The sequence below is a fragment of the Corvus kubaryi genome, unplaced genomic scaffold (genome assembly GCF_017639235.1).
Source record: "Corvus kubaryi isolate FWS band 111438036 unplaced genomic scaffold, C.kubaryi_AGA036_p1.0 37256, whole genome shotgun sequence".
NCBI lineage: Eukaryota > Metazoa > Chordata > Aves > Passeriformes > Corvidae > Corvus > Corvus kubaryi.
In genome coordinates, this window is record NW_024581076.1 from 5,159,213 (window position 1) to 5,173,715 (window position 14,503).

Genomic DNA, 14,503 nt, shown 5'->3' on the forward strand with positions numbered 1-14,503 from the left:
CTGAAGATGCCCCTGCTCATTCCAGGGAGACTGGACTAGATGACCTTTAAAGGTCCTTCCAACCCAAACTATTCTATGGTCCTATGAAAAAAAAAAAATTAACACAGATGCAAACCCTGAAATAGGTTTTTCTTGTTAACTGTATATCAGATAATCGCTTTAATTCTCTGTGGGAGCTAAGTTACCTGTGCCAAAAGGATTTAGAAGTTGCATGTTCTCTTGTAAAACGCAATGGAAGCACCATATGAGTGAAATCATCACATATCAAAAAACCATCCCCTTCTCAGTGGTATGGCAGATGTTGAAGTCCTCAGGCCTAATGGACTACAAACATATTTCATAGGATGTTCTCACAGAGATTCAGAAGCTTTCCTGTGCTCAGCAGGCAGAAAAATCCACTCTTCACATATAGAAAAGATGTATTTTCTCACAGCAGCAACAAAGCAAAACAGAATAGCTTTAAGCAGAGAAGTGAGAGCTGCCATTTCCCGTCTCCATACAGCATTTCCCTCAGCCCCTACAGAGAGAACATTAGTACTCCACCGGCAACTCCACTGACATGAATAGGGAATAATAGAAATGTTTGATTGTGAAATTAAATCTCCATTCTGGTTGTCCCAAAGTACTTTTACAGCAAGCATAGGGAAGGCAGCAATGCTTGGTACCACAGCAGAGAGGAAGAAAACCAGCTTTTTGTATTCTCAAGTTTTGCAGCTTAGAACACCTGAGCAATAGTCCATTAATTGTCCTTGTCTTTCTCACGCCTGGCACACATACTGCACTCCTTAACCAGGGAAAAATCATTTTGGTTACCTCAAGATTTGACAATACAAGTGATCTCCTAGTCCTGAACTTATTTCATTGGTAAACATCCCTTCTCCTGCAGTCTGAATGGAAAAAAAAAAATCCCATGTTATCTTTCTCTTCTAAAAGCTAAATCAGTTGCCTAGTTGTTGTCAGACAATTCTAAACAACCCCATGAACTCACACCCCTTTTCACTAGCAACTCCTGTCAAATCTTAGAAATTAAGTACAGACAAAAATAGGATTTACTATTAAAACACGAGTCATAAACAGAGCTCGATATAATGTGCTCAGAGCCAGAACAAAAACAGATCCAAGGAGTCACAAAGTCTTTCTCCATCTCTGACAAGAATTATTATGGCATGTTGCTGTGCGTCGTTAAAAAGCTGCTACGCTCACCTTCTCAGTTTGCTGTATTTCATCACTGGTGAATGTCATTTTGCCACAGATGTAATTCTGTAACCAGGGCCATGTCTAAACAAAACAGTGAGAAGAGATATGACACCTGTTTGCAGCTGCCTACAAGGGCAGTCTGGTGTGTTACTTCTTCCGCTACTGACAATGCATTGCCCATGAGACAGAGAACGACCAGGAAAACATTTCCACCTCTTTTCTGTATCCAGTAACAAGACTGGATGGAGGTAAAATAGCTAAACCTCCTAGTAGCATGGCACACATGACATCTCCCAGAAGCACAGTTCTACCACTCAAGGAGGTAAAAGATAGCCTTTGACCATACACCTCCCTCCACTGCAATGCCATTTAGGTGCTCAGTGCCACTTATTTACTGGTGAGGTTGTAAAACTTCATGGCTACTTAAAATTAAAAGATTTAATGTAAATGTAAACCAGTGAGTATTACTGAAACAATTAAATGTCAACAATTCCTTTTGATTATGATGATTAATATTTGTATGCATCACAAAGAAAAATAGTCTTATCAGCTCATGTGCCTACAGACAAATCAAAGACAAATTATTGCTATTCCTAACTGTAAATTAATCCAATGATTGCCATACCAGATCACATCCGAGCTCCAGATGGCATGATGATATATAAGGTATAGGGGAACACTGGAGATACTCAGACTGACCTCTTGTATGGCAGAGAATAGACAAGTTCCCTAAAATAACTCTGAATTCAGACATCAGGCCATGGCTAACCCTCATGTGTCAGAATAACTTGTAAAATATAACTGAATCATTGAGTCATATAGGTTTGAAGGAACCTCTGGAGGTCTTCTAGACCAATGTCCTGCTCAAATTTGAGTTAAAACTGGTTGCTCAGGTCATTCCTCAGACAAATTTTGACTGTCTCCAAGGATGACAATCCCACCTCTCTGGGAAACCTGTGCCAGTGTCTAAACACCCTCATAACATCATTTTTTTCCATAATTCTGGTTTTAAACTCCCATCTTTCAGCTTTGTTGCCTCTCATCCTCCTCCCACTGTGTACCCCTGTAGAAAGCCTGGCTCCATCTTCCCTACCCACCCTGCTCAGTTTAGCTGTAGACTGCAACAAGATACCCCCAAAGCTGTCTCTCCAGAAAATCTGAACAGACACAGCTTCCCTAGCCTGTCCTCAGATGTCCCACGCTCCATCCCCTGACAATCCTGTTAAGTCTTCTGCTGGTCCCAGTATCAATCTCTGAAGGGCGTGCAGAGGTAACTGGTTGCTAGCTCGACTCTGTGACTCTGAGGGCCACATCTGAGCCCTATGGTCCAGTCCATATCCCACCCACCCCATCACCCACTCAAGCAGTCTGTATCTCATCAGTTTGGTTCTAATGACACTATGGGAGAACGTGTCAAAGACTTTCCTAAAGTCAAGGCAGACAACATTCCTTCATCCACTGAGCCAGTCATCTCATGACAGAAGTCAATCAGGCTGATCAGGTACAAGTCATCCTTGGTAAAGGTCATAAATGTGTGTAAGGAATGTTGAAGGAAATAAAGAGGTAAGATTTTGCCTGGCTGTTCTCAATAACTGCCTTATTATCCCTTTCTGTGCTAAAAGGATTCCAAAAGGACTTGCTCCATAACCTCCCCAAGAATTGAGGCTGATTGGTCTGTAGTTCCCCGGACTCTTCTTGTCCTTCTTGGTGCTGGGTGTGACACTGGCCTTTTTTCTAGTCATCGAGTACCTCCCCTGGTTGCAATGACTTGAAGTCTTTCCTATCTCCATCCCTGCATGCCTCAATTGTCTCCCATGCCTGCTTCCAATTTCTGTTGACATCTTTTTCTGCATTTGAACAAATTAACGATTCTGGTGCTTTGAGGAGGGTGTCAAGGAGTCCATAAAGCTCAACAAGCTTCTTGAGCCCATTTACCCTATAGATTAGTTTCCCATTGGAGCCTGACAAAAGGAGCTATGAAGAAGCCAAAATCTGCTCTCCTGAAGTATGAGGTAGTGATTCATTCCACTTATTTGTCTTTCCCACTTCTCTGAGTGTTTGGAACTCCAGCATCTCAGAATCACTGTAGCCAGAGATGCTTCAACCTTCAGATCTTCAACCAGTTGCTCCTCTTTTGTGAGCAATAGCTCCAGCAGAGTATCCCCACCCTGTCAGCTCACTGATCACCTGTGTTAAGACACTGTCTTCAGCACACTCCAAAAATCTCCTGCATTGCTTGTGCTCAGACCTACTGCCCTTCTAGTGGATTTTGAGTTGGCCGAAGTCCCTTATAAATAACAAGGCTTGCTATTTTGAGGCTTCATCTAGCTGTCTAAAGGCTTCCTCTGCTTTCATTTCTTGACCAGACAGCGTGCAGCAGAGGTACCACCACACCCCCTCTGCTCAGCTGCCCTCTGCTCCTGACTCTCATGCTCTGGGCCTCCTTGCTTTGCCCAAAGGGAACTGCCCACACATAGCTGCCATCTCTTTGCATAGAGTACTGCTCCTGTTTCTCACCTTCTCAGCCTGGCCTTCCTGAAGAGCCTGTGTCCATCTCCTGCAGCACTCTTGTCCTGAGAGCCATTCCACACAAGGATGTGCGCAATCCCACGGGAGGTCCAAGCTCAGTAGCAACATGGGGATGTCTAATGCCACCTGTTTGCTCCCCATGCTGCCTGCATTTGGGCACTGGCACTTGAGATGGGCTCCCAAACATGCTGCTTTCATGAGGTGAGCCCAAGAGCTTCTTCCATCTTTCTGCTCACCCTTTCCTTCAGAGAATGAACCCCCTTCCCCAATAAGCATCATTTAAAGCCCCCTCCACAAGGTTGTGCAGCCAATTAGAGAAAACCTCAGCTCACTTTGTCAGATTCTTACTCAGCAGTCCTTGCTCCTCAGAGCATATCCCATGTCCATGGAAATCACAGACCTGCCAGCAACACCACCAACACAGCTACAGACTGCCTACTAAATGTGCCTGCTCCAACTGGATGTGCCTTCCCCCTTCACCAGCAGGATTGAGGAGACCCCAGGGCACCCACACACTTCACCCTTGCACTCAAAGATGTGTAGTCACTCCTGACACACTCAGAGTCTTCCCTGGCTGCATCACTGGTGCCCACATGGATGAGCAGCAGTGGTCATAGTCCAAGAGACAAACAAGCTTCGGCAGCCTCTTTGCAACACTTAATGTGAGAGCACTTGGCAAGCAGCAAACCTTCTGCAGCAGCATGGCAGCCCGGCACATGAGAGCTTCTGTCTCCTCAGGAGAGAGCTTCTGATACCTACCACCCTCCTCTTCTGGAAGCTTCTAAGTGTTGAGGCTCTGCTGGCTCTGCTGCCCCATCCCAAGGGGGATCATCTCTCCCACCTCTTCACAGGGCATTTTACCTTCTCTGTACCTGCTGAATCACAGGTGGAACAGGGGTCTTAGTTATGCTGTCAGCAGTGACAAACCTCCAGCCCTCTCCAGAGTTTCCACTCTTGACTCTCAAAGCTTATCTCCATTTTTCTCCCCTTCCTTTCAACATAGAGCTCAGGTTCTTGGCTCTGCAGGGCCTCTGGAAAGATCTGTTCATCCTCCCTAATGTGTACAGCCTGCTCACTATCTAGCACCGCTCTTCCCCCTGGCACCTCACTGCTCTCTGACCACAGCACCCAGCTTTTGGCACCACCAGGCAGCAATCTCAGCAGTGGCAGCCCTGCCACGACAGCCACTGTCACTCTGCCAGCCACCACTGTTCACAAGATGCACTCCTAGAGAAATGTGCCCTTCCTGCTAGATCTCATCCTGCTCTCCAATAGTGCAAAACCAGTTCAAGTCCTGAAGACAGAGGAGTTCCTCAAAATTATTTTGATGATTAAATGGAGAAAATCTTTATGAAGACATTTGTCTAAATGAACTTGAAATATTCCTGGTTTTTAAACTCAGACAACTTCTTTTGAAAAAGGTTTCTAGTTTAAACTGCGGGGTTTTTTCTTTTTCTGAGTTCAGTTTTCTCGTCTTGCAGCTTCATTGTCTTGGTTTTCAAGGCAAAGGGGAAAGAATTTCCACTTTAACTGCATCCCTTCTTACAAATGTCTTTCCTAAGGCAATCAAACATAAACTTTCCAAACTTCTCGGAGGACAGAGATTTTAGCCTATTCCCTAGTCATTTTCTGTTGCCTCTGAAATGTCTTTCATTTGATTGCAACACCTGTGGAAATAAACGGTAGGGCTCATCTGCCCAACTGCAGGCACCCACAGTGATTCATTTCATCCTCTGGTTGGCATCTAATACATGCCTGAGGACTCAGTCTTTATAAATACCCACTTCTTTCTTTTGTCTAGAAGAGACATTGAGTGATTGCTTTAGACTTCGACATCTTAGAGTGTTTAAGTAAGGACAGACAAACCCCACACTGAGGTGACAGAACTGCACACAGTATACCAGATGACTCAGTCTAAATTTACATAAATGCAGTTTCAAATTCTCCATCCCATTCCTTCTGCATCCTAAGATACCTAGACAGAATTAGGAAAGAAAGGGGCTGTATAGAACACTGCCAAGAGAGCAGCCAGGTACACAGACAGTTCCTTCTTAACCCTAACAAAGTTTCAAAGATTTTTCCTTGGAAAAGCTAAGTGGCTCCTAGCTGAGCTTCCGAAGGGTTCCAGCAGTCATGCTGTTAAAAACTTGAGTGCTTAAAATTTTAAACGTAGAAGTTGAAGCACTGAAGAGCATAACAGGATCAGCTAGAAACCACTTTGCTTCTATCAGAATTTCTTCAAGTATGTCCGTCAGGTCAGGAAACTCCTCCACACTGCTCTGTCCTGGGGAGTTGCAAAGCCCTTCCTAAAGGAATCCGCACCGCTGAACGCGGGAGAGGCTGCGGACCTCAGCCAAATCAGCACTGTGATGCTGAAAGTTTCAAATGCTTCAAATTTCAAGTGTTCAATCACAAACTCAGCAGATGTGTAAGGCTTTAATTGCCAGCTTCACTGCTGGTGATCATTCATTAATGAAAAACATTTCTTTTTTCATATTTCAAAAGCAATTTTAGTCAAGTCTTTGTGCTTAGGTGATTGCAGATCTCTAAGCATACACAAGCAGGTGTGCATCTGGCCCATCTGAAAGAAGATAAATGGCAAAACAGTCATTTTCAGTCTGGGTATTTTTAATATTTAATATTTAATACCCCATGATCATGTAAGCAGAGAAAAACTGTTCTCTCCCTGTCCTTCTGGTCACCAAAATATTGAATTAAAGAGGTTGTAAACAAAGAATCAAGGCTCCAGCTGAAGACAAACATTTATCAACATTCTGAAGTGCCAGGAGTGGAGAGATAAGCATTGAAATTGCTGCGGCTAGGGAAAAGCAGAACTGAAAAAGAAGGCTCCTCTGGCAACCAGCAATGTTCTGATGATGCAGAAAGGAGGAAGATTCCCTAGCAGGTCCTGCACAGCCAGCATCCCTCCCTGTCCCATTCCCAATAGCTGAAGAATAGAATGAAAGGGAACAGACAGAAATCAGAAATGCAGAAGCAGAGTTACAACATAAGCAATCATCTGAAACTTTAAAAAATAAATAATCTTTAGGGGTTTAATAGTGCTTTTGATAATACAATCAGGAAAAAACATAGTTTTGCTCTCTAGCTTCTGGACATTTTAAGGTGCACTCATTTATTAACTGCTTCTATATGAGATAAAAATATATTTTCTTTATGAAGACCAACTTCCCAATTCCAGATGTTTGTACTTTAGATGAAAGCACCCCCTGCTTGCAGACCTCCACGACTAGCAGCAGATTTGGTTTCAAGAGAGGAAGATGCATAATCCCCAGGAGTGGACTGTTTGGGGATCCAGGGCAGGACGACTGACAGCTGGAGGCAAAACAAGCAGCCTGCAACAGCTCATGATGATCCAGATGGGACCATGCAAGGGTGCAGCACCTCAGCTCAGTTCCACTTGCAGATAAACCTGAGACCATTCTGCTCCTCAGTTCATACAAACTGGGGTCCTCTTCACAGAGAAATACTTGTGCCTTAACTTAATAAATAACATTGAGATTAAGAATTTTACCCAATACTATTTTGTGGCAACAATGCAAACACTGTGAAGAAATAAAGCAGAGCTGAATAATAATCAGAAATTATAAGTTCTGCATCCCCAGCTGCTTTTCAGCTAGAAGAATCACAGACATTATGGATGGAAATTGCCTATTAGATCATCTAGTCTAACTCCTTGACAGTGAAGGGTAAATATCTCAGGGTGCTATCCCTTATAACACCAGCTGGGATCACTTTGTTAATCTCTGAATTTCGGCCTGGTCTGGAACAAACAGAAGATCTGTTCTGTGCTGCACAGAGAACGTGTTCAGTAGGTAAGAATATAATAGATGATCTATTGCTGATGCTACCTGTTCATCTTTTAATGCAACTGGTATCTACTACATAAAATCATCAGTGCTACTCCAGCTGACTGATAGGAAATGAAAAGCTTTATATGTCAGTCCTTTTCAGGGAATTTTTTCTGCTGAGATAGAAGAAGAACCAATCTCCCCAGTGTAACTGGACCTAATTTCATATGCAACTCTGCATAGGTATTCATCCCTTCAAAACCTATGGAGAAACCACAGATGTTTTTCGTCTTAATTTTGAAACTTAGTTTGAGAGTTGGCAAACAGACACATGTAGAGAGAATATGGATACAAGACAAAACAATTTCTTTTACTCAAAGCACTTCATAGCAGCCTTTAACATTAGCACAAGAGATAGAAAGAAAGAGGCTTTCCTCTGTATTAACATCATGCATTTTATCAGAGTACAACCAACTGCTGTGAGGTGGTAACTGGCTCTGCTCAAACAGTTTCAAATGAAGGACACGGATGCTCATTTTGATGTAGCCGTGAGGGCTCACTGCTTCCGAAGGGCATATATTAATGATCATGACATTCTCGTCTCCCTTACGTCTTCCTCTATTTGCACCTGCACACTTTGGCCAGGGGAGAGGCAGAGAAATGCAAGGCAATTTAGATCAATTTTGTGGGATTACCACTGGTGCTGCCACGCTCTGCTCTGTCAGCCAGTGGGTCAGATCTGCCCGTGGGCAAGCCTATTCCCCAGCAGGGATATGCTCGCTGCTTCCAGGCAGCAAACATGTCTGCAACGTATGAATGTTTCCAAAACACTTTTTCTCCAAGCACTGCAGGGAAGTTAAGATTCTGCTGGGAACTGCACAAACATTAAGAAAGCCAGTACTACTATGACTGGTCTAAGCATTAGATGTCAAATACTCAAATTCACACTCAATAAAATTTCATCGAGGTCAATATAATGCTGCAGGCCCTCGGGTACAAATAATTTTTTTAATATTTTATTTGCTGAGGCTGAATTTTCTTTGCATCAGATGTTAAACTACTGAACAAGACAAACAACCAAAATCCACTGTGATGCTCATATTGATGACATTTTCCAGAATGTTCCTGTTTAAGACATCACAGCTCTATTTCAGGCTATGAAATAACAGATTGATTGACTACAGACTGCTTGTGTGACCTTCTGTATAAATGACTTTTGTCTCTGTTAAGTTGAAAGATACTCGGCAAAAGTCTGGATTTATTATACTTTCAAAAAAAAAAATTCTGTTTGCCTGCTGAAATTAGGAATTAGAAGTTTCTCATAGAATGTGCCTTTCTTCACCATTTTCATGCTTCACACCCACATTCTTGAGAAGGATGTTACTCATGTAAAGCTCATCCAGCTTGAGCTACTAAGTGAATAAGCTCCTCACAGCACTGATACGGGTATCACTTGACATTACCTTATTTCATTCAGAAGGACAGGCAGAAGTCATTTCTACAACAGCAGAGCTTAGCTATACTCAGTGTGTTAATGTAAGTTATTACGAGCTCAGAATACTGGCGCAAATTTTTTCCAAAATCTCACAGAAAAATCAATTGGCTACCTCTCCTGCTAGTGGCAGCAACTTGTTAAAGGAACAGAAGTAAAAAGCTAGTAAAAGGAGTAGTATTCATGGAGACTAAGTGGTAGAGGTTTATAATGGAGCCACGTTTGATATAAGCTGCTACACTGCTACTTCTGTGCCAAAACCCCACCTCCGCTCACTGGAGGATTCACTTGCAATTAAGCAATTTGAAGTTACACTAGTTCTGTGACATAAGTAATAGCCTACACACTAACATAAATGACTTCCTTTATGTTCACTTTTCTCCCACTGTCAGGGAAAGGGCTGTATTCAAAAGGCAGTTCTTAAATTCAAACTATTTGGTGGCAGCCAGTAGCAACTTCCCGAATTAAACAGGAAAAAAGTGTTCTTACTTTAATGTGTTTTCAGCTGGGCCTTTAAAGAATAGCAGAAATCATTCTAAATGAACAGAAAAGTACAACATAATTGATTTTCACGTAACAATTTTATAAGCAATACGTTACATCGGCCATTCAGAGAATAAAATCAAATGGAAGTTAGTCAGATTAATGCTGTAACTTGTGTTCCAGAAAGATCAGCGCAGTGCTTTGGGGTACACAGTCTCCTCTGAATGCACGCCCAGTCACTCTCAGCTCCTTCAGGGATAGTCTGTGCCTCTTAGATGGGAGCAGAGTATTTGACTTTTCAAATCAGTGACAAATTATGTTTTTCTGATTTTGATTCTATTTTCAGCCTGGTATTGGACACAAGTCAAGACAGAACTGGAGCAAATGTGAAAATTGCTGCAAGGAACTAGAATTCAGTAACATACTAAATTGCACTTTTAGAATCAAGCTATGTCAACTGGTGCTAGGACACCATTCCCATATAGCAGAGCTCTTAAGGGCAGAAAATATTACTTTGATAACATATAGCATATAGTATCATGTTCTCTACTTATAATTCATCAAAATTTATGGCTTTGTGGGTGTAAAATTCATCCTTTGAACTGGAACACAATAACAAAGCTGGAATCAAAAGGAGAATGTATCATTAAATTTGCTTGTGATGTGCATATAATTACCAAGTTATTTCTTAAAAACAAGGTCATAAATCAATGTCCCCATTAAGTTCCCAACATTTTATTATTTATCTCCAATAAACTGAGCTGAGCCCGGTGACAAGGGCAACTGTTTGTTTTGAGAGCAGCTGGATCTGGCTCCAGATTTCTCTGATCAGAGTGCATAACCAAAGACCATTTGACAGCGGTTCAGATGAAGAGGATAGAGGGACATCTGTGTTCTGTCAGGAACATGATTTAGGAACATGTTAGAATGGATAGGAGCTGCCTTCACAATTACTCAGCTTTGTGGGAACATCACAGGGATCAAAGGCTGTGAGAGGGCAGAGACAGTCATGGGGCAATATGCAGGGAGAACTGTTGCCAGGATCTCATGAGCCGAAGGAGTCACAAGAGCTGTGTGCAAAGCCTGGGGTTTGTGGCACTGGGCAGCTGAGTTTGGTCCCACCAACCATCACTTCACACTCAGGTGCTGAGCACGGCCCCCCGACCCTACAGGCCATGCCTCCACCCTCCTGATGTCAGTGCACTTGGCTACACAGGAGACTGGTACTGAGGAGGCAGCAGGGCAGCAACTTGATGAGATGCTCAGTACTTGCACAGTTTGCTGAGTACAGCTGTGACAAAAGAGCTGCCTCTCCTTGCATTGTTGCTGCTCTGCCTCCCTGCCTGGTGCACTCTGCTTCCCTAACCTTCCCCAGCACAGCCTACTCATGAATGCCAGCGGTGGGATATGGATGGAGGTCTCATCACCACACACTTTTCCCCAAAATACACAGCTGTTTTGGTGGGACGGGAGCTCTATAATCCTCCTAGTTCCAGCTCTCAAAAAAGAGAGGGTTTGCAGTGAGCATGTTCCAGGTGAACAGTAGCAATCCTTCACCCATCCAGGCATGTTGGGAAAACATTTACAAACTCACAGGAACATAAAATGAACCCATGCTGATTGAGGATCAGGTCCCTACCCCCTCTAGTATAACTACTGCAGGAAAAAATCTCCAATAACCAATATAAGAGAAAAGTTGGAAAATCATGTGTGCTGGGAAGCGCTAGAAGCTGTTGTCTGGGAACAAGGAGAATAGGGTGGATTCAATGCTGCAACACAGCAAGGTTCACTTTTTAGTATTTTCCCCCAGTCCCACAAAAAGTAATGTTTGTGCAAAGTCACACTCAGCTAAAATTGAGACCAAGATTACAAGTGATAAAAAATTCAGTAACTTATTTTAGCTGTATTTTAGTGTAATATATCTCAAATACTTCATTTCTGCATTTCATTCTACAGCATCTCTGACAATTGACAGTACAGCTGTACTCATGAACACATTGCTTAGAAGATACATTTCAAATACATTCTTGCACTACCACTCATAAGACACAGCCTGTTTGCACAGCCGTCTTGCTGCTCTGCCCTATGGACATCCCTCTTGGGTGTCCACCCCTCTTTTGCCCTTTGGATGCTCCTTCCTGCTCTATTCAAGGCTCTCCACATGCCCAGAGCAGCTCTCAGTAGCTTCTTCTACCATTGAGAACTCTCTGCATGGTACAGTAGTATTAAATACACACACAGAATTTTTCGTCCATGAAAACACAAAATAATATTTTATTGCGTACTTCAAGCCTAGTCATTGGTGAAGGAAAGCATAAAAAACTACAGCTAAGTATAAACATCAGGAACCTATAGCATCCTTCAACTTTGAAAGTTGGGATGAGGACAAATAACTGCTGCATTCATGTTTGAAGAGAAAACATTAGACCTTGCAGGCTAGATGTATAGTATATACATTTGTATGTACATAAATATGTTTATATACTTAACAGAGATCCCTATCTATAGTATTATGGAATAAAGATCTATCTACATCTATAAAAAACTATTAGAGCTTTTTCTTTAAAAAGAACATCTGTCAGTGCTCCTTTCAGACTTGCCTTCTAATTTAACCAACAACATGTACGAGTCCTATTAAATCAATTTTATAGGCAAAGTGGGGGTTTTTACTTCTAATTAAAGTTATTCCTGATTTATATCAGTAGATGTGAAAAAATAATCAGATCCAAAGTGTTAGACATATGGCAACTTGACTTGTTGCATGAAGGCATATACTCAGTGTCACAGAACTCAGTAATAAAGCACCAAATAACAAAGCATCTGAACAGTGGTTTCTCTGAGTTAAAAATAAAAAGGCAGGTGGCCTGGTTCTCTTCTTAAACCAGGACTAGGACAACAAGCCTTCTTTGACTTAATGACATTAATTTATGCCAAAATGTGTAAGATGGGAGTGAAGCTGTAGTTGCGATGCCAAGATAAAAGAGGAAATTTTAAGTAATGTGTTATCACATTAAAATTTTAAAAAAACCTATATTTTTAGCAATGAGGGTTGCTATAATTACCTCCCAGGGAAACCACGATGTTTGGGACATCAAAACCAAATTAGATTAAATTTTTGCATTCTTAAACAAAATTTCTCTGAGAGCAGGGAGGAAAGAGGACTTGGATCTATCAGAGTTTTACTCATGTCTTAATTCAAGGAATGTGTTTATTTCGAAAATGAATTCAACAACTTATCTGTAAAACTGTAATTCTCTTCTACAGCAACATAATACAGGAGGTAACAGTCAAAGCTTGGAAAACAAATACTAAGGTTATCTCAAAATACTGCACTGAACTACTTCTGAATACTTCAAATATTTTCGGTAACACATGCTCTAATTATACAATTGCATTACTATCAAATTAAATAGCTGGTTTTTTTTTTTAATATACTAAAACAAGACAGGTCACCCGAAATATCATCTATTAATATCAGTATTACAAGACCACATTCCCAGTGGAGAGGGAAAAAATCAATGGGAAAGAAAAGTCTTAACTGCAACTGGATGACTATTAGCTATTTAATGCACTAACTTCTCCCATTAAACAGCTTGTCTACTCCTGTCCAGCACTTAAATTCCAAAAAGAAAAGAGTATATTAAAACCAATGCAACCTGAGAGCTGATGGTGATGAGACTCGTAAGGAATTTCCAGAGCTGTCTAACAATATGAAAGAAGATGATCTGATGCCACAATAGCAGATACAGCTGTCCTGCAGATTAAGACTACTTGTTGCAAGTAATGTTTTATGCCTTAATACATTAAAGTATCTCAGAGACCAAACAAGCATTCAGTTGCAGCTGAAACTTTAGGAGGAAATTTTAGTGATGATCACAGATGTATGTATAGCAGCACAGCACAATCCTAACAGAAAGGCTGGAGAAAAACCTTCTATTTTACACTAATCTGTGAGAACTCCCGAGACACTGATTTCAGACTTACAAAATTATACTAGCGTATCTCATGGGCTCTACCCGAATTCACTCCTGATTTTAACAGCATACAGACAATAGGTCACTGACTCTCAACTACAGGTGTAGCTATCCGGGCAACATTAAGTCGTGGATTTCAAAGACCACTTTAAAGAAACTGATCTGTCAGGAATGTCTGTGCATCCAGGAGACACAGGGAAATCTGTTGCTGAAATATTTCCCAACACATAGCCGGAACTTTGTTTTATGCTATACAGTACAGAGAAGCCCTACAAATGTACGAAGTTCATCTCCCCTCGATGTTGAAGGCACAGTGTGCACGCCACCCATCATACAGATGTAACTTTTTATATATTAAAAAAAAAAATATTGCCAGCACTAGCGATAAGCACTTTATGACTTTGTTTTCATTCAGAAAGGGACTCGGCAGAAATTGTAAACCCAGCCAAAGTGGCAGCTGCGCCTAAGCGTGACTCCCGACCCGATTTCCAGCACCGGGCTGCCGGGAGCCGTACTCCCGCAGGTTTGCGGGGCTGGCAGCCGGCAGCCAGCAGCCGGCGCGGGCACGGAGAGGCAGCGGGCTCCAGCGGCCCCGCGGGACCACCTGGGAGGGGGGCACGGGCACCGCCGCCTCCTCCCCGACAGGGACCCGACCCCACGAGGCAGCCGCGGGGCTCCGCCGGGCGCGGGCGGGGGCCGAGGCCGGGCGCGGGGCACTCACCGCGGGGGCCGTCAGGCGGCGGATGCTCTCGCCCAGCGAGTCCAGGTTGACCCGCCGGCGGCGCGGAGCGCGGCGCGCCCCGGAGCTGGCCGCGGCGGCGGCGGCGAAGGGGATGTCGGTGGGGCCGGGGGGGCTGCGGCTGCCGTTCCAGCAAAGGCGGGACAGGGGACACTCGCCTTCCTCCTCGGGGCTCGTCTCCGGGCAGTCCGAGCCCAGCGAGCTGAAGGACTCTGACGAGATCTTGCGGCGGGACATGGTGCCGCGGGCTCGGCGCGGGGCGGCGGCGGGCTCAGCGCGG

General features: G+C 43.2%; 1 protein-coding gene across 2 annotated transcripts in view; it reads right to left on the reverse strand.

The window, feature by feature from the left end:
- The window catches only part of GUCY1A2 (guanylate cyclase 1 soluble subunit alpha 2), a 156,584-nt gene extending 142,087 nt beyond the window's left edge, over positions 1-14,497 (reverse strand). For both annotated transcript variants that reach the window (XM_042023826.1, XM_042023827.1), the window contains exon 1: positions 14,206-14,497. In XM_042023826.1, coding sequence (XP_041879760.1) covers positions 14,206-14,460 — 255 coding nt within the window. In that variant the 5' untranslated portion in view covers positions 14,461-14,497. The remainder of the gene's footprint in view (positions 1-14,205) is intronic.
- Positions 14,498-14,503: the final 6 nt, after the last annotated feature.